General features: G+C 50.8%; 4 protein-coding genes across 4 annotated transcripts; 1 reads left to right on the top strand and 3 right to left on the bottom strand.

Moving 5' to 3' along the window:
* Positions 1 to 304: 304 nt before the first annotated feature.
* TGAM01_v205441 (hypothetical protein) lies at positions 305 to 970 on the bottom strand (the record flags this gene model as incomplete). The annotated part of the gene is made up of 2 exons (XM_018802755.1): positions 305 to 615; positions 688 to 970. The coding sequence occupies 2 exons, from the start codon at positions 968 to 970 to the stop codon at positions 305 to 307; spliced, it is 594 nt and encodes a 197-aa protein (XP_018663872.1).
* Positions 971 to 2,193: 1,223 nt separating this feature from the next.
* Positions 2,194 to 4,099, bottom strand: TGAM01_v205442 (cytochrome P450 61; the record flags this gene model as incomplete). The annotated part of the gene is made up of 5 exons (XM_018802756.1): positions 2,194 to 2,229; positions 2,291 to 2,574; positions 2,643 to 3,610; positions 3,689 to 3,839; positions 3,922 to 4,099. 5 exons carry the CDS (start codon positions 4,097 to 4,099, stop codon positions 2,194 to 2,196), a joined length of 1,617 nt encoding a protein of 538 aa, XP_018663873.1.
* A 5,104-nt stretch (positions 4,100 to 9,203) lies between these two features.
* TGAM01_v205443 (hypothetical protein) lies at positions 9,204 to 10,670 on the top strand (the record flags this gene model as incomplete). Its single annotated transcript, XM_018802758.1, has 2 exons — positions 9,204 to 9,382; positions 9,512 to 10,670. The coding sequence occupies 2 exons, from the start codon at positions 9,204 to 9,206 to the stop codon at positions 10,668 to 10,670; spliced, it is 1,338 nt and encodes a 445-aa protein (XP_018663875.1).
* An 865-nt stretch (positions 10,671 to 11,535) lies between these two features.
* Positions 11,536 to 17,060, bottom strand: TGAM01_v205444 (chitin synthase; the record flags this gene model as incomplete). The annotated part of the gene is made up of 3 exons (XM_018802759.1): positions 11,536 to 12,916; positions 13,039 to 16,713; positions 16,792 to 17,060. 3 exons carry the CDS (start codon positions 17,058 to 17,060, stop codon positions 11,536 to 11,538), a joined length of 5,325 nt encoding a protein of 1,774 aa, XP_018663876.1.
* Positions 17,061 to 21,185: the final 4,125 nt, after the last annotated feature.

Consider the following 21,185-nt stretch of genomic DNA (forward strand, 5'->3'; position numbering starts at 1 on the left):
AGTTAAAAGAAGAAAAGACTTGTCCTGAGATGCAGATTTGCATGAGAAGACCAGAAATTTGGCCAGAGCATTGTACGCTACAGACAGCACAGTTAGCTATGCCTCAATTTGAATGATGGAACATGAATGTAGATTATTCACAGATTTTGAATTATTTTTGTTCTTTATTTCCAACCTCACGCTTCTTGGTATGAACGACTTTAATCTTTCCTCCTGATCCCGCGCCATCAGTTTATATACAGCTGTGACATCAACACCAAGAATCATCACTGTTCCGATACAACACAACCGCTGGTTCAATAATTCAATTGTCCTTCTTCCCCTGCTTAACCACCTCGACCGGCCCCTTATTCTTATCCCAGTCGAGCCAGCTACCCGGATACTCGCCAACGCTGTCCCATCCAGCATGTTGCGCCAAGCCCGCAGCCGCCTTGGCCCGCACGCCAGCCTTGCAGTAGAACACCAGCGAGGCATCCTTGGGCGGGCGGGCGTAGCCGTACAAGTCTTCAAAGTCCTCGTCGGAGATGTGGAAGCTCTGGACGGCAGAGGTGATGGGGATGTTGATGGCGCCGGGGATCTTGCCGGTGTCGAGGAGCTCGTAGGGTTCGCGGACGTCTTTGTGATTTACAAAGAGCACATGGTCAGTGACTGAGATATGGCATCATATCATAACGTTTTCGGACATACCGACGAGGATGACCTTTTCCTTGGGATCCTTCTCGACCAGCGTCTTGATCTCGTCAAAGCCCCAGATGCGACTATTCGGCACCTGGTTCTCAGCAGAATACCACCGCATAGCACCAATACTCCTGCTTTGATCCCTTGGCCTCAAAGTAGGCACTGGTCGAAGCATTGCAGAGCCCATCGCCGTCCTCGCAGCAGCGACTGTCACTGGAGCAGCAGCAGCAGCAGTCATCTGCGATGTGATGCGCCGCAGCGCAAGCCGCTGACAAGCTTGCCGAGTTGCCATGATTGCGCTTTGCCTCCTTCTTTTCGGTGCCGCTCTAAAGCCTTGTAAACCTGATCTGTTAGGTTTCAAATAGGCCTTTTTTTTTTCGAGAATCCCAATTGCTTTGCTTGCCTTTTCCAAGTTTTGCACGTGCAAAATGCCGTCTGGCGTTGTAGGTATTTCCAAAATTCCGCTATCAAGCCACTAGCTAGCTAAGCCATGGATCCGACATAGCCCAGCCTCGGGAAGCTTTGCCACGAATAAAGGCCAAGTTCAACCTGAGTTCCATACAGCTACAATCAGCCTTCTTTTTCCTCTTCCTTCTTTTCTAAACCAGTATGTAGCGCGCAGACCAATGATAGAATGCCCTCCTACTAAGTACATGAGAAAAGGATCACTGGCGTGGGAATGGCGACCTCGAGAATTGATTAAGCTTGCCCAATTACAAGCGGAAATCGCCCCGCGAACGTCATGTCATGTGCAGCTACCTGTCAGCCTAAAGGCTTCAAGCTTCGTTCGCTCGTGGAAGCCACGCCTGAAGCTACTAGTCTAATACCTAGTACGGAGGATTTCGTGCAATCCCATGCCAGCCTAAGCCACTTGGACGCATATCAGCTGCTCTATATAAAGGATCAACAACCTCCTCGTCTGTGGCCGGCCGGCGGTTCCATAATTCGTTGTTTTTGAAGCAAAATACTTGCTACACGAAACATCACGAAACATTGCCACAGGATTTGCATCTCATACATCACTTCGTTTATCTACCTCTCTTACCTCGCTTTTCTCCCAAAACAGCAGACAGCTCAATGATATGCATCTTCTATTGAATTTCATTCCATCAGCTAAACTTGATGCTCTTCATACGCCCAGCCGCAGAGGGGAATTATGCCGCGGCTGGGACAAACTAATAAATATATGTACACTGATGATTGGGTATTAAAATTATGTACCTTCCCCCCCTTTTGAGCCTTGCCTTTCCCTGTCCTTTCGCAAGACCAATCCCAAACTCCTCCCTATTATATTAAAAGCTTCCTTCACTGCAGCTCAGTGCTTAACAGGTGCCATGTGCAGACAAAACGCCGTCTATAGCCATGGATGACATTCGCCAACCAGACGATTATATATCACTTCGATATCGCAAGGCCGTATACGTTTGTATAATGCGTCGCTGACTGCAGTTGTGCAGTCTTCATTTTTTTTTTTTTTTTTTTTTTGTGAAATTCATGCCGTCGTGTGTTTTCGGTTTAGTTTCTCGCTTCAAAAGTAAGAGGGCAGTCATCCTACGTTGTTGTTAGCCAGCTGTCCAACTATTTCCGGTTCTTCGTTTGGTTCAACTCTTACCTTGGGGAAGATGGTTGCAAACACCTTGATCTCTTCTGAGAGAGGGGTGGCGTGATGAGTCCAGTTCATTTGCACAGAGGCCTTTCCGATCATCAGAGCCAGGTTAAGCTGGGCATATAGCTGACCAAGGCAGTAGTGAGGGCCGGTTCCGAACACCAGGTAGTTCTTGGCACCCTTGACTTCGGCATCGCCCGAAAAGTATCTCTCGGGGTCGTAATAGTCAGGGTTGGGGTAGACTTCGGGATCATGCAGAGCCATGTACGTCGTAGGAATCAGCATAGAGCCTATCGGATAAGATGTTAGTATTTGAAGCGTGCAATCTCAACGGATCAGGTTAAGAATTGAGACTCACCCTTGGGAACAGTGTAGGTGTCGGTGATGGGGAACGGCTTCTTGACCAGATACGGAACCATGAGGACCGGTGGGCGGTATCGGAGGAGTTCTCGAACGGCGGCACGGGTGTAAGTCAGAGACTCGAGTTGATCCATGTTGAGGTCAGCATTGATATCGCCGTTGCGGACCTTGAGGTTTTCCTCTCGGATACGGTCGAGAACATCGGGTCGTTGAGCGGTAACCTGGAAGAGCCAGGTGGCGGCACTGCTGGTGGCATCCTGAGAGGCAAAGAGGAAGGTGAAGACGGTCTGGGAGATCTCGTAATCTCCAAACATGCGCACCATGGGTGACGGCTTCACCAAATCCTCGGTGGGTAGGCCCTTGGCCTCAGCCTCGCGCCAACGCTCTGACTGGATCATGACCAGAATCCAAGCATCCATGATACAGGTGACTTCTCCTCCAGCAGCCATGCGGACCTTTGCCTTGGCAGCACACTTGGCGAATTCAGCGAGAACCATGTCGGCAGCCTTCTTTCCATACCAGGTCTTAGTGTAAGGAAGAATGATGGGGAAGTTGACAAGCTCAAGAGCTGCGGTGATGAGATAATAATCATCAGCAATCTTCTTGATGGCCTCGTCGGAGATGTAGTGGCCGACAAAGGTGCGGCAAGAGACGGCGCACATGAGTTCACGGAACTCGGGCATGAAGGGAACGGGCTTGCCGCCATTCTCCTTGGTGATGTCGAGGAATCGCTTGAAATACGCCTTGTACACCTCCTCCTGGCCGGGAAGGTAGTCTGCAAGAGCCTTGCGGGTGAAAAGACCGTTGAGACCCTTGCGGAAATCCACGTGGAGCTTGCCGTCAAGGAAAACCCAGTTGTCCTTTCCGAGGAGCTTGTGGGCAACGTCGACGACACAAGGCTTCACGTACATTGGGGAGTTGAGAACCTTGCGAGCCATATCACGAGTGGACGCAATAACGACAAATCTACCGAGCAGCCAACGTCAGTCCTGGTCATCTCACCGACTCTAAAGCATATCAAATCCGGGGCAGAACCAATCTTACTTGTGGAAAACAGAGACGCAGCTCAAGGGGCCGCTCAGCCACTTGGCATAGTACTCTTCAAATTTGGGGTCCATGGACTGTAGGAAAGGCCCAATGAAAGGCGTCTTGAATGCCGGACCGACAATAGAGCCCTTGTTGAGAAGATAGCTGACTGTTGGATAGCAAGCGCTCGTTAGTCGGGATTCAACTTTTTGTCGAGCCATCGTGGGCTATGAAAAAGGCGAACAACATACTTTGGTCATAGGCGACGCAGAGGGCGATGATGGTGAAGAGCCAAGTCCATGGCCCCGCGGTAGAGATGGTCTCGATCACATAGTCCAGCTGGGGAGGAATGTTGGCGCTGACATATTTCGAATTGGCGAGAACAGACGTAAAGACTGAGGATGCCCCGGTGGCATTGACGGCCTCCATGATGGGCTAAAGGCGGAAGAAGCTGTTCCAAGCTGTTCTTCGTGTGATGGGTCACAGGCTCTCGATCGGACGCGATACTATCGCACTGCGGCTACCTTCAAAAAAGAGAGAGCAGACGGGGGCAAGCGAGTGACGGCGATGGGGATATAAAAGAATAGAGGGCCGACAGGGGGGGGGCAGCAGCCGTTGGTCCAAAGCCGTCTGGGGTTCAGAAGAGGCCAGGGAAGTATTTCGTGCGACTAGCAGCTCTGAATTAGTACTAAACTCCGAGTCGCTTTAGTAATTGGCCCTGACCCACGAGGAGGACGGTGTGCTCGAGGTCGATTTTAGAAGTACCTCGAGGTACTTACAAGCAATCAAGCAATCACCAGCAGAAACTCCGCTCCAGGGTCCGAAAGGCTGCCGTCAATTGGTCTGGTTTGCTGCGCGTGTGTGTGGCATTGACAAGCAGATCCCACCGCGCATGAGCGAGAGAGGCTGACGGGGGTGAATCCTGGTCGTCAAAGAGAGTTTTTTTCTTCTTGGTAGTTCAAAGATTGGATTAGAGAGGACCCACGGCCGTGCTCCACGACTCGGAAGATGCAGCTAATCCCCTGTGCGCTTGATTGCACTGGTTCCTTGCCAATTTTAATCTTGTCTTTCACTTTTTTTTTTTTGCTTATCGATTTAGCGTCGAAAAAAAGACAAAGATGGCTTGCCGTGGGTCGACGGGCGTAAGTAGGCAAGTACCTATCAATACTCTACACCTGTCAGAGAGCTCATATCTTTTCTATCTTGCTTCTCATCAATCACGCCAATTCTGGTTCTATTGTTTGTATTGCTTTTGGGAGGAGTTCTCCTGGCCTAGCCGCCGTAATGGATGCTCAGCGGCGGCGCCTTCGGCTTTGGGCCTGACGTCGCTCCAAGAGAACAATACCCATTCATTAAACAGCCCACATTTTCACTCGCCTATCAAGCGTGTAAATCGCGTATCCGTCAACGGGTCCCTAGTTCGGAAATACTACTAGTGCAAATTACAGGTCCCAGCTCAGCTACGATACAATTGCCAAACGTGCGAGCCTTGCCATGGCTCTGTCAATAACACAGGGGGGCTTTTATTGCTGCTGGGGATCTCTCCGCAGGCTCCGGAAAGGCACCAGAGGGCTGGCTGAATGACGCAGTTGAGCCTCTGATTTTACGGGCAGCATCTTGCCAGGTACCCCAAGCAGGCAGTAGAGTACTGCTTGCATTGCTCCATTGAGGCCCTGAAAGGGTAATTGCTAATCTTGGAGGCCAATTCCATTTACTCGGGTACGCTGATCGACTTGGTCTCGCGCTCTTACTGTAAGAGAACTCGTACGATGGTGCCTGCGGGAAGCGATCTCCCGCGTTCAACTCCATGCGAAGCCATCGCGCTCATACAAGTGATAATTGTATCGCTGATACTGTACCGGTGCCTGTAATTGTCTGCTTGTCAACGGCAACCTACTAAGTAAGAAAAAGGGGCCTGCACCCTGTGCAAGTACCGGCAAGTATCCTCCATTGAGACAACGTGTCAGACTGCTACGCTCTGTGCGCGCTGTAGTACGAAAGATACTCCTCACACGAGCAGAGCAAATGGCAGATCCGCTAGCATCGGCATCAGCGCATTCGAATTCGTTCATCTCATTTTGTGCGGCACAGCGACGGCTGCTATTGGCGGACGGCCAGACATCCCTTGCAGCGCGCGCCGCAAAAGGCAACCTACCGTCGAAAGAAGAATTTGTTGGGTCGTCGCTCAGAGCGCGCAGCCAATCATCTTTCACCAATTCGACCGCGCTAAACAACTTTAACGCGAATACGAATAAGCCTTTTGCGAGCTCGTTCCACTTTTGGCTGCTTTTTGCTCCGCAATATTCATTCCCCTGGCCTAGCCTTGGGACATATTTTGGCTTCTTTGTTCTTTGGGGGCCAATAGTATTGACAAGGATTTCAAGCTGCGCGCTGCGATTGTGTGCTCGGATATTGGCCAGCCCGAGCCCGAGCCCGAACCGTCTGGAGGCAATGTCGCCAGCCATGGATCATGAGCAGCGCGGGAGACAGGGTCCTCATAGCTCCAGTGACACGTAGGGAAGTAGGTTTTAGGTAGGAAAAGTTATCCTGCACCCCATTTCTGTTATTCAGCACCCTAGATATACGTACTTATTGCAGGAGGGCTATTGCTGCTGCTGCTGCTATGTTTGAGTTTGTTTACCAGTTGTGTATTCTCATATATAGACAGGCTGCCTTGTTGAGCTACAGCTGGGGTGTTGGATAATAGAATTGGGGTGCTGGATAACTTCTCCCTCTAGGTATTGTGCCCATTATGAAACAATGCTGCTTCTAGCAACTGCTATGCCACAATTGGCTTGATTCGCTATGATACATAACATTCTGTAACCCGCTAGATCGCCGCCATAGAGGCATTGGTCAGAAGTGGTAATAGCCTCCTTGTGAAAAAGTACTCCCAGTGCTTCGGTAGCCTAACCGCCCGATCAAGCAAGTTGGAGCACAGCCGCCCCTTGCTCAGGCTTCTTTTCCGGATCTCCCCGGTAGGGAATTATGATCAGGGTCATATATGGGACTTAGAAATCCGTACTCTAGTTCCCTTCTTATTGTTTTGGGGGTTTGGGGGAGTTGTCCGTGTCTCTCGTACACCAACATCTTCGGCACTATCTATCCCATGGAGCCAATTGTTTATTTGTATGCGGCTGGTAATAGCGTCATAGTGCACCTATAACTCCTCTGTGTAAGTCAGCTGCTATGTGCATGTTATCTCTGGGGCTGCTACTTGTTCGTGTTGCTGGGGTATCGTTGGGCATAGACGAGTTTCTAACAGCCGCGGTGAGGTTCACCTCTAATACGAAGCATGGTGATGATTACCTAATCAAGTGCCCGACTTCTCCAGGGTAAGCGACGAAGGAAGCTTTTGTGATTACTTTCCTGCTGTACGAGCAGCTTAATGGTTTTGATTGAATTGAAACCGTAAACTTTGAATTATTGCTAATATTACTACTAGCTTGTTAGTCATATATCTCTTTGTGGGAAGAAGACTGATCGTGGCAGATCGATGCTCTACTAATACAACGCCTTTTCATCCACCTCTGAATCAGCATCTTGACATCCAATATCACGAGCGCATCAATAACTGCAGCTTAGCCGATAATGAATTTGGAAAAGATTACATGTCTGAACAGCAGCGAAATTGGGAAGGATAGGCACACAAACCGAGCAGATCCAGCCTCAGGCCAGCTTGAAGCCTACCTCGGCATCACATCATACCGAAACCCAAGATGTGTACAGCCCTGCGTAAAGCAAGCCGAGCAGCTGACAGCCAAAAGAACCAGTAGCAGCAAACCTCCCAGTTCTGAGAGCAAAGATACGTCATTAAAGCCACCGACGTCGTGGTATGCTTCCCTGCGCAACCAAGCACCTCGTAGCACAGCCTAGATCTAGCCTAACTGCTGGTCTACCGTCCGCCAGAGACGTCGTCATCTTAGCAAGGCTGTCTCATCCTACAATTTACTAGTAAACAAACGAAGCAGGCCTTGATTCAGTAATCATCCACGCACAGCACTTGCGTGCGCATATGCGTGTCAATGCCCATCTGCTTACATGATACTCGGCTGCGGTTGGAGGAGGCTAAGGAGTGTGGCTGGCCAGCGGGAGGTGACGTATCGATATTGGCAGCCAGGCGCCCATACTAATATCCTCAATTTCCCCTCTGCATCAAACAAAGCCACAACTCCATCACAACACGTAATATCAACTACCAACTCGCCCAAGATGCCCGCTTACATTGTGAGTCAAAATGACAAAGTCTATCGACTTCTGTCTCTCAATTCATTTACTGATGTCGCTCGTTATCGGATAGGTTACCCTTCACGACGATGCCTCGGATGCGCAGATTGCTGCGTGAGTAGCCGACGCTCATCCTCTTGCGGATACGAAACGCTGTATCGCTGACACAAGGCCAGAGCCAAGAAGAAGGCCACTGACGCTGGTGGCAAGATCACCCAGGAATACAGCTTGATCAAGGGCTTCGCGTGAGTCTACGATTCTTTTCTCTCCTCCTTATAGTTCCGCTTTAACTAACATTGGATTTGCTGCACCCAGCGTTGAATACCCCGAAGGCACTGTCTCGACTCTCGACCAGGATCCGTCGGTTAAGGCCGTCGAGAAGGACTCTGAGATGCGAACGCAGTAGATGCATCTTTACGACGACGCTGTTTATGACGCCTATAATGCTTTGCCTACACTAGAAGGGAAATACAGATAGAATATCTTCTACTCCATACACCGAACAGAATTACAGTTGGGTTGCATGATAGTGATAGTGACAGTGATGCCCCAAGTAAACAAAAGCTGCCCGTATAGACGCTGCCCCGCCATGTTCCCCCTCCTCTAGCTTCCTTCTGATGACGTGACGTAAGTCGATAAGGGTGGGGTAAGGGACTAAAGAGTACAGAGGTAGCAGCAGCAGTTTCCTTATCGTCGCGTGATTGAATGATTAATGAAACACTTTATTAGTATGGCTGATCCAAGAGACTGTTAATGAGATATATACATACAGTCTCCAGCGGTTTGATGTCAACAATTTGGCCTATACTTTGTTCAGTTTTGCCGTGCAACACCCATCCGGCTTGGTGGGCTCTGTGCCGTCACTAGCCTTATCGGCTGACCGGCTGATTACGGCGCACAGCACAACCGCCTTCTATCTCACAACTGGGCAAGCCAAGGTTCAAGAAAAGCTTCGACCTAGTGCCGCTGCCACCAATGATCGACCTACACTACAAAACTACGTGACCGCTAACTCTGTAGTACAGTACAGTTAACAGCATTAGATGGCCTGCTAAATCTGTTCTAGCACTCCCAGAGCATGTGCTAGTGGCATGCGCCGAAGATCGCTGAGCCGCTCACCGAACGCAACTCTTTCTATCGTCCTGTAAACAACGAGGCTGCTCTGTTGGCATCGCTTCGTTTTGCTTTGCTTTCCTTTGCATGCACATCACAGACAAGGCCGCGGCGTGCATCAGCGGGGCGTCTCGCTGGCTACATCTTCCAGTTCTCGGTCTCCAAGAACCCATAACCGACCCCCAATGCTGCAATGACAGCCCTGATCAAGTCCACGAGGCTGCTGCGGCCACTTGGAACTCGAGCTCCGGTCCTGCTGCAGGCCCAGCGCCGGCGCTTCACCTCTGACCGTGCGTACGATGTTTCTGACGCCGACATCTCCAAATTGGCCAACCTGCCTCAGCATCCTCTGCGTCTTGCGGATCTCGTAAGGTAGGCGGCGCGAGTCCTCTCCTCTTAGACTATCCATCTTCCCTCTTCCCCTTCCTACTTATACACTGCATGCTGCAATTAAGCTCTGGGTGATATCAATTGGCTAACAACCTCTCTTTTCATACATAGACACGGTAGGCCGCCTCTATCCGAAAGGTCGCTCCTGTCCTCGGCCAACTTCACTCTCTCCCTGGCTCCGATTCGTCTCGCCCACCGCCTCCAAGCGCTCCAGAACCTCCCGTACATTGTCGTCTCTAACCCCAACATTTCTCAAATATACAACAACTACCTGCACTCTCTATCCATCCTGCTGCCCTACTGGCAGGCTGCCTCTGAAGGCCGAGCCATCACCACCCTCGACGATGAAATCAAGTTCACCAATGTCCTCGCCGAGCTGGTCGCCACTCATACCGACACAATCCCCATCCTAGCTAAAGGTTTCCTCGAGTGTCGGCGATACATCTCCCCAGCCGAGGTGACGCGCTTCTTGGACGAGCATCTGCGCGCCCGCATTGGCACTCGCCTCATTTCGGAGCAGCACATCGCGCTGCACTTTAGCAGTCAGCCTCATTTCGACCCCGGAGCCAGTCCTACGCCATGCCCTGAGCATCCCACATATATCGGTGTTATTGACACTGCCTTGAAGCCTTCGCTCACGATTGACTCTTGCGCCGGCTTCGTGGCTGATATATGCGAGCTCCGATATGGCGTGCGTCCAAAGCTCATCATCGACGGCGAGCCGGAAACGACGTTTGCCTTTCTGCCGATGCATCTGGAATACATTGTCACTGAGCTTCTTAAGAATGCGTTCCGCGCATCCATCGAGAGCAAAACATCCGAACCTATCGTGGTCACCATCGCCCCCGAACCACCATTAAAACAACAAGAGGGTCATCTCCCTGATATCAAGCCCCCGGCTGAGGAAATGGGGCCCTTCAAATACGACGCCATCAAGCCTCTGGACGACAACGCCCCAGGTGTAACAATTCGCATCCGAGACCGAGGAGGCGGCATTCCCCCAGAGGTTCTTCCTAATATCTGGTCTTACTCGTTTACTACCTTTTCCGAAGATCAAGATATCCCAGGATCCAGTGGGAACGACGGGCTCAGTGCTATTGCCACTGCCAGCACCGGGGGGAGCTCGATTGCGGGCCTGGGATACGGCCTGCCGCTGAGCCGCGCTTACGCAGAGTACTTTGGCGGCGGTATTGCTGTCCAGAGCTTGTACGGATGGGGAACTGACGTCTATCTCCGTCTTAAGGGCGTTGGAAAAGTAGACCAAAAATAAACTGCTCTTGTTGTTGTCGCTGTAGTAGTAAGAAAATAGTTGAGCTGGGAGCGGCACCTGTATGCATAGATAGCTTTTCCTTCTTGTAAGAAGGCACACAGTTGGCTAAAGCGAAGCAAGAGGAACTTTTGGATCCATAGCGTTTGTATAATTTCACCTGTTAGATATCTTTCTTTTATGTACTATTCCATTTCGTCTTAGAAATCGAGGCGTTTTCGTCATCATTAAACATTGCAAAATCTATCCTGAGATTAGTTTGAAAGCAATAGCTCGTGATCTCTGTTATTACAAACTATAACAAGCATCTAATAATAATGCTTGATAATTCTAGATATGAGAAGTATCAAATTCAAATGAATTATGTATTATTAACAGTCGCTATAAAGAGAAACGTGCCCGCTCCAAAAGTCCGCTTGAAAAGACTACCGCTCAGGCTGCTCCTATAACAATCATTTTACGGTAAAGCACATTATTCCATTTCACAACGCAATAACTCTTTTTATCAAATGGTAGCTTAAACAAAAGACTGTAAACTTCTCTCTTCCTAGAGGGAAAAAAAATTAACACCCATAAAAACGCCGCTTGTCTGCCATATATCAAATGCTTTGCTGATGCAATAAACGGTTTTCTCTCTTCTTTCTTCTTCTTCTTTGGAGCAGTCATTTCTGTGGCTTCGTAGAGTACGGCATTTCAGCCGATCAAAATTCGTGGTGGTTGACTATCGTACGAGGGAGCAAAACAGTCCCGGAAAATGAAGAAAAGGAATGATTAGTACGAGGATAAATATTAAAAAAGACACCCATATTCTAAATTCGCCAATACGCTTTGCATTTCCTCCTCATTCATTCCACGCCCATATGCATCGTTACATATTCTCCAACTCACGGTCGATTTGCTTGTCTACAAACGTGCGACGCTCGCCAACAAGCTCCGTTTGCAGGCGCTGTTCAACAAGGGCACGAACCTGCTTCTTAGTCACGGTGTCCAGGTCAACGCCTTGCAGAACGCTTTGGATAGCCTCGACGATGGCAGCATCTGATGACATGATGCCGCCGGCTGCACCGTGGAAATCAAACGAAGTTGTTGACCGCGTGGCCTCATGGCCTCGACCAAAGCTCATGGCAGAAGACGAGCGGTTCATGCCACCGAAGCCTGGGGACAAGCCTGGAGACAAGCCTGGCGATGGAGTCAGGTTGGACGGACCTCGGGTATGCATCACGCTAGTACGCTGGGGGAAGTCAGAATACGGTGACTGGCTGCGATCCTGAACCGCAGTGCCCATGGACATCATTGACTGGCGGTGCATATATGATGGATCGCCGATATGGCTGGCGGCGAAAGGTGCAGGAGACTGGGGAGGCATGTATGTGTTGCGTCCGTGCATACCAGTGAGGACCGAGCCTTGAGGACCGGCAGAGTAGACGGATTTCATTTCGTCCATCTCGTACTGCTCATTGTAGCCAAAGTCTTGCTTCTCCTGATAATTGTAGTTGCCACGGCGGCCTGGAAGATTGTTGGTCAGAGCATATTCATCCCAGAGCTGTAGAGGGACAGTCGCCGGATTAAAGCCTTCGTCATCTACAGCAATCACTTGCTTGTTGCCCTTCTCTCCAATAACGACACGAGTGTTACCCCAGGAGAAATTGTCTTGGTTCCAGAAGGAGTACACCGGAAGGGCAAACGAGTAAATGGGGTATGCGAGGATATAGATAATCATCCATCCAATGTGCTGCCATTGCCTCTTTAAGAGGAAGATGAGCGCCTGAAGACCATAAACGGCAGCCAAGATGACAATGGACCACAGTGGGAACGAGGTCGGGTGTGTCGCCACGCTGTAGATCATGTAGCCAAGGTAAGCGCACGTCGCAGGAAGAATGATGGTACCGAAGAGATCCATGAAGACAATGAAGCGCATGCCGAAGAAACAGAAGCCACACATATCCTTCAATCGCATAAGCTCAACCAAGTTGTGGATGGTGGAGTTGATCCATCGACGACGCTGGGACAAGAGAACGCTCCACGATTCTGGAGCAGCCGTCTTGCACTGAGCATGCGGCAAGAACTTATATTGCATAGAAGGAAAGTGCTTTGTCATCAACGTTGTCAAGAATCGATCCTCACCCAGAGAGAGAAGATTCTTCTGGTGAAGTGTATCGACGTCGCAAACACTATAATCCCGGATGACAGCATCAGAAATGATTAGAGGCTTGCCCTTTTCTGCTGTTCTAAGACGATACATGGTGAAACTATGCACACATTTGGGTCAGTTACGTTCAGAAGAGGTCAACAATTAAACAACGAAAGAGAGGAAAGCGAAAAATGTTGTGAGATCTTAGGCTGGGGAACACTTGATTGTTTCTTCACTTACCATCCGGGCAAACAAGTAACGCTACCAAACAAAGACTCGAAAGCCTTCGCCATATGATGAGAGATATAGTATTCATAGACCTGAATCATTGTCCACCAGGACTTTTGGTCATTCTCGAGACTGGTCTCACCGCATATACCGGCAATCTTTGCGTTATGAGCGCAAGCTGCAACCAATCTGTTCAAGGAGTCTTCCTGGACACACGTATCGGCATCAACCATGAGCAGGTATTCGTACAGCTCAGGGTCCACGCCAATGACATTGTTGATCTGATTGAACATTTCCAGCTCGAGCGGGTTCATGGGAGAGCGATGGTGTACACGGTTAAGGAAGCTCATAAGAAGAATCTGGGAATCACGTTTTCCACGGTTACCGGGCTTTGACTTCCTTTGTTCTGCCTCTCGACCGACTTTGATAACGACCAGATATGGAACAACATTGCCTTCGTACTCGTAAAGGCCAGAATAGACTTTCCCGTAGTTAAGCTGATCACCGCCAGCACCCACAGCTTTGAATGGAAGAGCCGGAGGGTCAACTTTGGGGTCGACACCCAGGATGTCCAAAACAATCTTGGGCGTAGGCCGATCATTACCTCCTCCGACAACCATGCCGTCACAGATGATGCAGATGAGCTTGCGCTTATTATCGTATTGCAAGGCCGTCAACGAGTCGAGTGCTTTTCGCAACGAGTCTTCACCTTCTGTGTAGGCAGGGACTTGGCAGATGACAAATTTGTCTTGAGGAGAAGGGCGTCGCTTGCCGCCAAATTGGAGGGCGGACACGAACTTGAGCCCAATGACAACACACAGAACAATGGTAAAGGAGAGAAGAATCCAGTTGTTCACTGTGCATCGGGGGGTTACGCGGAAATCAGTGTAGCCTTTCAAGAAAAGCCGTTGTATGCAAAACCAGCTGTTTTCAAGATTGGCGTGTACGGTGCTGTTGTTGTTGGGATCGTTGAGGAGAATGTCGAGTTTGCTCTGGATATCGGTTCCAGGATTGTTGGCCCATAGATCGGTGATGTCCTTGTTGAGGAACACGGACTGTTTACTGTTATCATAAACAGCGAGGGTCGAGAAATAGTTGGTCAGATCGTAGATTTTGTTGCCATACATGGCCCACATCCTTTGCTCGTTATTGCCTTCTTTCGCAACATCATTTTTGGTGTAAACCAATTCTCCCTTGTAGTATTCCTCGATAGCTGGCTCAAAGACGTTAAAGTACCAATTCTCGTCGTGCAGCTTAGTAGTAGGATCAGGTTGGAAGTGGCCTGAAGTATGCACAGCTGTTGGGTATAGGACGGTGTTGTTGAGGGATAGCTGAAAGGCATCTGAAATACCAAGACCTGGGCAGGCTACGTTCAAGGGAGGAATGAAGTAATCGTCCAAATCGAGACCAGCCAAGGGCAACATGACGTCAGAAGTGGTCTTGATGGCGGTGTCACTGTGCTGTTGCTTCCAAAATTTGGTGAGATCATAGACGCTTCCATGGATACTGACATAGTAATCGTTTTCGCCTTGGTGGAAGCCAACCTGCTTACGGTTCCAAGCCTTGTCCATGTTAGGGCAAAGAACACGTCCGAATCCGACAATCCAAAAAACGATGATACCGTTGACGAGGACAATCAACATGCACAGCGTGAACTTTTCGCGCCAGGCCATGCGGACATCGGGGCGTTTCATGCCACCAGGCCAGCGGAGCAAGAAGGAAGGAATCCACCATGTCATGGCCCAGCAGAACCAGACCCAGGCTCGACGGGCGTTGTCGACCTCCTTTGTCTCAATCTGTTTGTTTTCAGCTAGCTCGGGATCGAGGGCAGCGGCCTCTGCGTTATAGAAACCGTCATTCCTATACAGGTCTCCCTTGTTACCCAGACCATAGTCACCATTGCGCATAGTAGGTGCAATGGATGGGTGGATGGATGGCGCGGCATGCGGCGCCTGGTTGTGACCGAGCGTGAATTGGCTCATGTTGCTTTGGCTCATGCCGCGGTTGTGAGCCAGTGCGTCACGGCTGGAGCCGACTCCATTGTCCAGGCCGGTCGGTGGGAAGTAGCCGCTGCCAGTCCCCGAATAGCCAGTATCAAAGCCACTATTGAAGGGGTTGCTGTGGATGGGATGCAGTTCATCGCCTGGCTTGACATCAAGCATGCTCTCGGCCTCCCACCATGCATTTTCGCGAATCCAGACCCGTTCCTTGCCGATGAAGACTTCACCGTTGCTCCAACCACGCTCCAGCATCCATGTCTCGATGCCTTCTCGCCCATCCCTGCAGCCCAGAGGAGCATAGCGGTGCACGAACTCATCAACGTCAAAGTCGGCAGTAAAGTCGAGATTTCTATGCCGGCGGTTGGCCCATTCTGGCAGCCTCCAGGAGCGAAGCTGTCGAGAGACAGTGCCGGCCGACCAAGCAGACGTAATGGAGGGTAGCGCGGCTAGGCTGGCAGGGGAATCATCGGTTGGGTGCAAGCAGAGATGATACCACATGCGGTTGGAGCTAAGCATTGTGGGGAGATCAATACGGCCAGCTCTGCCCAGGTTGATGCCTTGGCCTTCGACGGGGAAGAGCAGCTTCTTCAGAAAACTACCCTCGTCTGCGCCATAAGCAGCCTTCTCCAGGATAACTTCCCTCTTCTCCAGCTCATGCTGTCGCTCACGTCCTTGTGGGCCATTCATAACTCCCAAGTCCGGTGCTACTTCAGATACAGCCTGTTGGACTTCTCTCAGAATAGATGAACCGGCTGAAGGAATCTCGAAGCCATCGCCAATCATTTCGGCATTGATGCCTTGCGTATCATCGAAGACGGAACGCATGCAGAGTGCCCTGCCAAGAGCTGGGTCTGGCACCTCAAGAACGGTAATGGAGACAGTATCTCCATTATCTTCGTTTGAAGTGGGAGTACGGACACCATGACCGTCCAGAGACTCGTCACCATCCTTGATGCGGGTCAGCTGTGCGGCAATGGCATCATTGGCCTTGGAGATGACCCAGTCAACAAGGGATTCGTATAGCCCGCCAACCAAAGTTTTGCGGTCCTCTGTGCTGCAGTGACGAAGGACGACCTCGGGATCGATTCCGAGCAGGCCGCCGACATCCTCACCAATCTCTTCCAACGCCTCAGATTCAATGCTGTAATCAAGGGTATCGCCAAGCTTGAGCAGGCCGGCGAGAGTGGAAATGAAATTCCGGTGAGCTGAACCTTTGATGCCAATGTCTTTGAGGGCCTGGCGAAAGTCATCAGCCGATGCAGAATCATCAGCAGTGGGCAGATATGATGGCGGGTCGTATGTGCCAGAACGAGAAAGGAGTGTGTAGGCAGATGCTGATTTGAGGCTCAAAAATTCCCTCTCAGCTGGTGTTGAGGCCGAGGTTAACAGGTAGTAGAAGACATCAAAGGCGCGATAGCCCGCCTCAGCAGGAATGTCGAGCAGGCCGGCAGAGGTGTCAATTCCGCCTTGTGAGAGGGCTAGTGTAGCTCCAGTAATGTTGCCAGCGAGGTTCAGGGCCAGAGTCACACCGAGGCCAGCTTGCTTTGGGGCTGACGGGTTCTGCGGAGTGACACATCGAAGAAGCGGCTGAAGGGCCTCCAGAGCCTTGTAGACGCTAGATGGAATCGCAAACGGGAACGACGACAAGAAAGGGACGAGAAGGGAAGGGGTCGATTGATGCAGAGAACTAGACGGAACACTCGTTAGCAAACGGACTGGACAAACTGATGGTTGTTTGGTCGCGAAGAAGGCGCCTATCTCTTACCCCAAGATGATGCAGCCGTCCTCGGCACGTCGCCTGGCATGTTCCCAAGCCCGCGACGCGAGAGTAGCATCAACAGCAGGACCGCCTTGGGCGGCCGTCAGCCAGGTGTTGACAACGGCGCTGGTGCTGGCGTCTAGCTGGTGCGGCTGTGATGAGAGATAGATGTTGTGGATGGCGTTGAGCAAGGTGGTTGTCGTGACCTGGGTGGCCTGCGGTCCGCCAGCTCGAGCCTCCGAGGCCATGGAGAACATGGACAGCCGGTTCGCCATGACGAAGGAGTGGGCGTAAAGGCCCTCGAATCGACGGCTGTTATTGCGATGCTGCGTAGGATATGATGCGCGTGTTGATTAAGCAGTCGCTAAGGTATGCTAACAAGCAATATTATGGGGAAAGGCAATATGCGACGATGTATAAGAAAAACAAGAGACAAAGCCAGAGTCTGCCGATGCACTGCTGAGCGAGAAACGATGCAAACGCAGAGACGCGGTTGCCAGTCCAGCTCCTTTCTTCTTCCTCCGCAAGCGAGATGCAGAACGGGATAAACAGACGACAAGACAATGCAGAGCGAACAAACAAATGCTGCGATTAACGATTGAAAGGAGGGCTGCCAAAGCGAATGAGGCAGTCACACCAGGGGAGGTTGGGGGAAATCAGCAGAGGAAAAGTCTCCCAGCGGCTGCGTCTGCAGGATAAATCGACAGACGATGGAGTTTGAGCCCATGGGATTTCCAAGAGCGTCGTGCAGGCAAAGGCAGCTGGTAGCAGCTAGGCCAGGGGGAGTGGGCGTGTACTTAGCCAAGTCCGGCGGGCGACAGCGAGCGGTGGCGCAGCCGGTACGAGCCCGGGGTAACCAGCGCTACAGCACCTAGGACAAAGAAAACAGCTGGTAAACAACACGCTGTAAGGGAGCACGCTTGCAGCTGGGCGCTAGCGGGCGCCGCTGTGCCGGGTTGGCCTCACTGAAGCCGTTCCCGCTGGGGCTCCAACTTTAAGGGCTAGCGATACGACGTGCTGCCAATTCATGGGCTGCATTAAAGTTTAATGCGTCAGGACAGTAAAGCTCGTAATAACTGCACCGCGCGAATCAAAACAAGCAACACACACTACGTTTGGAGACATTCACATATGTCAATGCTTACAGTACACGTATAGACAGCGCGCTATTGATACTACTACTGCCAATTTCTGGCACTCAGCTGCGATCGGGACAGCAGACATGGATCTTCTGGGGGTTGCCAGAGATACTCCGCACTGTATGTATCGTCCGCCTGGGCACCGCAGTTGTACCACGTCCCCTGTCTGTTGCAACCGCTCCGGGCAAAGCGAAGCAATTTATGATTATGGAGCGCAGAATATTCCACACCTGAATTCGAAATTTCATCACTTGGCAGGTCTTTCCTCCGTCCGGAAGATATCCATGGCTTAATACGGACATTATACCTGTACGGAGCGCTCCCAGAATACGCTCCTCAGGAGACCCAGCGTCAGCGGGTATGTTGGTGGCCGATACGAGGTCAAGCGCATGAAATGCGACCACTGTGTGTCTTGCGTACGGCCTGCGAGCCCGTCTTTGCACGATTCTATTTGGGGCCAACCACGGCGCTGCCCGAGTACTGCTAGAGTAGGGCTCGTATTTTTCTTTTCAATGGATCAATCTTCCTGAGAGGCGGCTGTGCTAAGAGCCGCTTGCACTACCGGAGTGCGCAGCCTCGATCATTCAACCAACATTGGGCCATCTGCAGAAACCGATTGGCTAAGAGAAAAAGCCATGCGTGGGGAAGCGATATCAGAGAGACGAGACACGCAGAGAAGAGTCTATGATTGATTATGCAGCCACGAAATACGTGCAAGCACGGGCACCAAGTTGCCCGCTGGGCATGCAGCTTGATACCCTACAACTTCGAATCGGCGCCACCCACACATGAGCTCAATAGTCCGTCAGCAGGGAGAACGCATGTTAACCTTTTGGCGATGGCACTTCGTTTTCCTACTGTTGGCGATGATCGCGATGATCCCTGCAGTGATACTCCATACTCCATACGTACTACTCCATGCTCCTCTGTGTTAGGCAGTAGTCTGCGAGTCCCATACTGGCTAAGTGGTGCTGTGATGTCCAAGACAATCGTGCTGGACATTTGGCCCCGCCAAGAGTAGCGAATAGGTTGAAAGGAAAGAAGAGAAAGGAAGGAAAAGAACAAAATAGGATCGCGCGAGTGTTCGTGTCAGGAGGGGCCAAAGGTGTTGCAGTCAGTCATGCACGGAAGCTTCCCCGAGATTCATGGCGGGTGTAGCATCAACTCTCATGTTCGACCAACAGGCATCATCGTTGGCGCTGGGCCCTGACGCTGGGCCACTTGTGATCAGCGCGATCCATCCAAGCAAACATGGCCGCCTGGATGCATGACACAGAGCGCCTCGTGTTCCGAAAATTTCTCTCCGTATTGCAACGACAATCGGATCTTGTTCTGGCAAGATCTGGCTAAAGAGGTTATAAAAAGAACGCCGGGCTAGTTTCAGGCTGTGCCCGTCATGCCACCAAGCAGGTAAGCTTTCTTGGCGGCTTTGTCAGGATGAGCACAACACTGAGTTTTTTTGGGAAAATGGCCCCCTTTCTCCTTGATGGTTGTTGGAAAACAGATTCGGGCATAAGAATGGACCTAAGCGTTGTACGAGGTGGCCTCAGTCTTATGCTGCAGTAATTCTCCCCGAGGCATGGACAGCTGCGCCGGCTTCTCCAGTGTATCAGTGCCCGCGCACGTAAGCAGCCGATGTTAGAGGTAATGGAGCTGGCCGCTTTCACCGGCAGCAGGGCAGTTTTGCAGGTAGGCATAGGTAGACAAGGGAGAAGCTGCGTGCAGTCTCGCAGGCCGAGGTGTGGAGGAGGCCGCAAAGAAAATTCGATCTCCGATGCTGGGAGAGACGCAAAAACTATGCTGTGCCACCGACTGTATTCATTATGGACCAACTCGCCGCCACGGAGGGCAAACTCCCTTTCGCAGGTACCTTTTATGGGGCGTGGAGCCAGAGTACATGGCCGCAGCTCTAGGTGCTGCTAGCAGCTGGTGGCGGTTGTCTTGCCGTCCAGGGACCCTGGCATGGATCGGATCGCTGGCCCGCTTCGAAGTGGCAAAGTAGCCATGAGGTACTTTGAGCTGCGTTGGGTGCATCGGGCGAGACCAAGAGACTACATCCACCTACCAGTCTATCCAATGATATCTGGATTGTAAGATACCTAAGGTACCTAAGTAGGAATCGGGAGCTCGCAGCCTGTTTGCGCTTCTTCATGTGTCTTGTTTATCGCAGCACGTGGAGATTCTCTCACTGCTTCCTCATTATTCGCAAAACATTAGCAAACATTCTCAAAGAATGGGCTGCGTTTGTCTATATTATGGGTGCAGACACTGCTTAATAAATAAGGTAGACAGGTCTCAGTCTTAGAGCTACAAGCCTCCCAACCTAGTAGTAATATGAGCGGGTCTACTCTCTCTATAAAACCGCACGTTGATAATCTGGACATAACGATACCTTCGTTATCTGTACAATCTATCAAGCGACTGTTCACTCTACCTTCATGGACATTTACTTGTTTACTACGGCGCACACATGAGTGGACGCCTGCCGATGGAGACGCTTCGGCCGCCATTTTAGCTCAAGCTAGCAGGTATTGGCTTAGTATCTTAGGGCTCGAGCTACTGCTTGAATTGAATTTGAACTTTACCTGAATATAGCAACGGGTAAAGGGGAAAAAGGGGCACGAAGAAGGTGATAGCGTCCCCGTAGCACATGTAAGCTGATTCTAGGCGTGAAAACCTTTTTTTTTTCCTTTTTTTTTTTCTTTTGGAGGATGCTGATGTAACAATCTAGAGCGCCTGGGTTTTGCGCTCTCCGCGCGGCTTGATGCGGCTCCGTCAGATCCGGATGATGGTTTCTGTTCATGTGAGAGCTGAGAGACAAGCAAGGTCTGAGCGTGGAACCAACGTGAATGCTGTATGCACCATCAAAGTGATGGAGAAATTCGCGTCAACGAAAGGCTCGGTTTGACAAAGATGAGTTGCGTCAGTCCACATGCCTGAGCCATCTCAAAGAATGTATGCTTTGTTACCATGTAAGACAGCACGATGTATGCAATGCATGTACCTCGCTGTTTAATCTGGTGCCTTTTCCAAACGCGCGTTTGCGTCCATTGCTTGCTCCATATAAATCTTTATCTTACAGCCTCGTGGAGGATATTATGGATTTGGGTTCAATTAAGTCGGCCCTGCCTTTCATCTAGATCGCCGCCTGTTTCTTGAAGTTTCCCTGTTCACCTGAGAAACAAACAGTACATAAACCTCAACTCTCACAAACACGCACAAATAAATAGTAAACTGCAACTCTTACAATGCCGCAACAGA

This window comes from Trichoderma gamsii (genome assembly GCF_001481775.2).
Source record: "Trichoderma gamsii strain T6085 chromosome Unknown Scaffold_17.2, whole genome shotgun sequence".
In the NCBI taxonomy this organism is placed as follows: domain Eukaryota; kingdom Fungi; phylum Ascomycota; class Sordariomycetes; order Hypocreales; family Hypocreaceae; genus Trichoderma; species Trichoderma gamsii.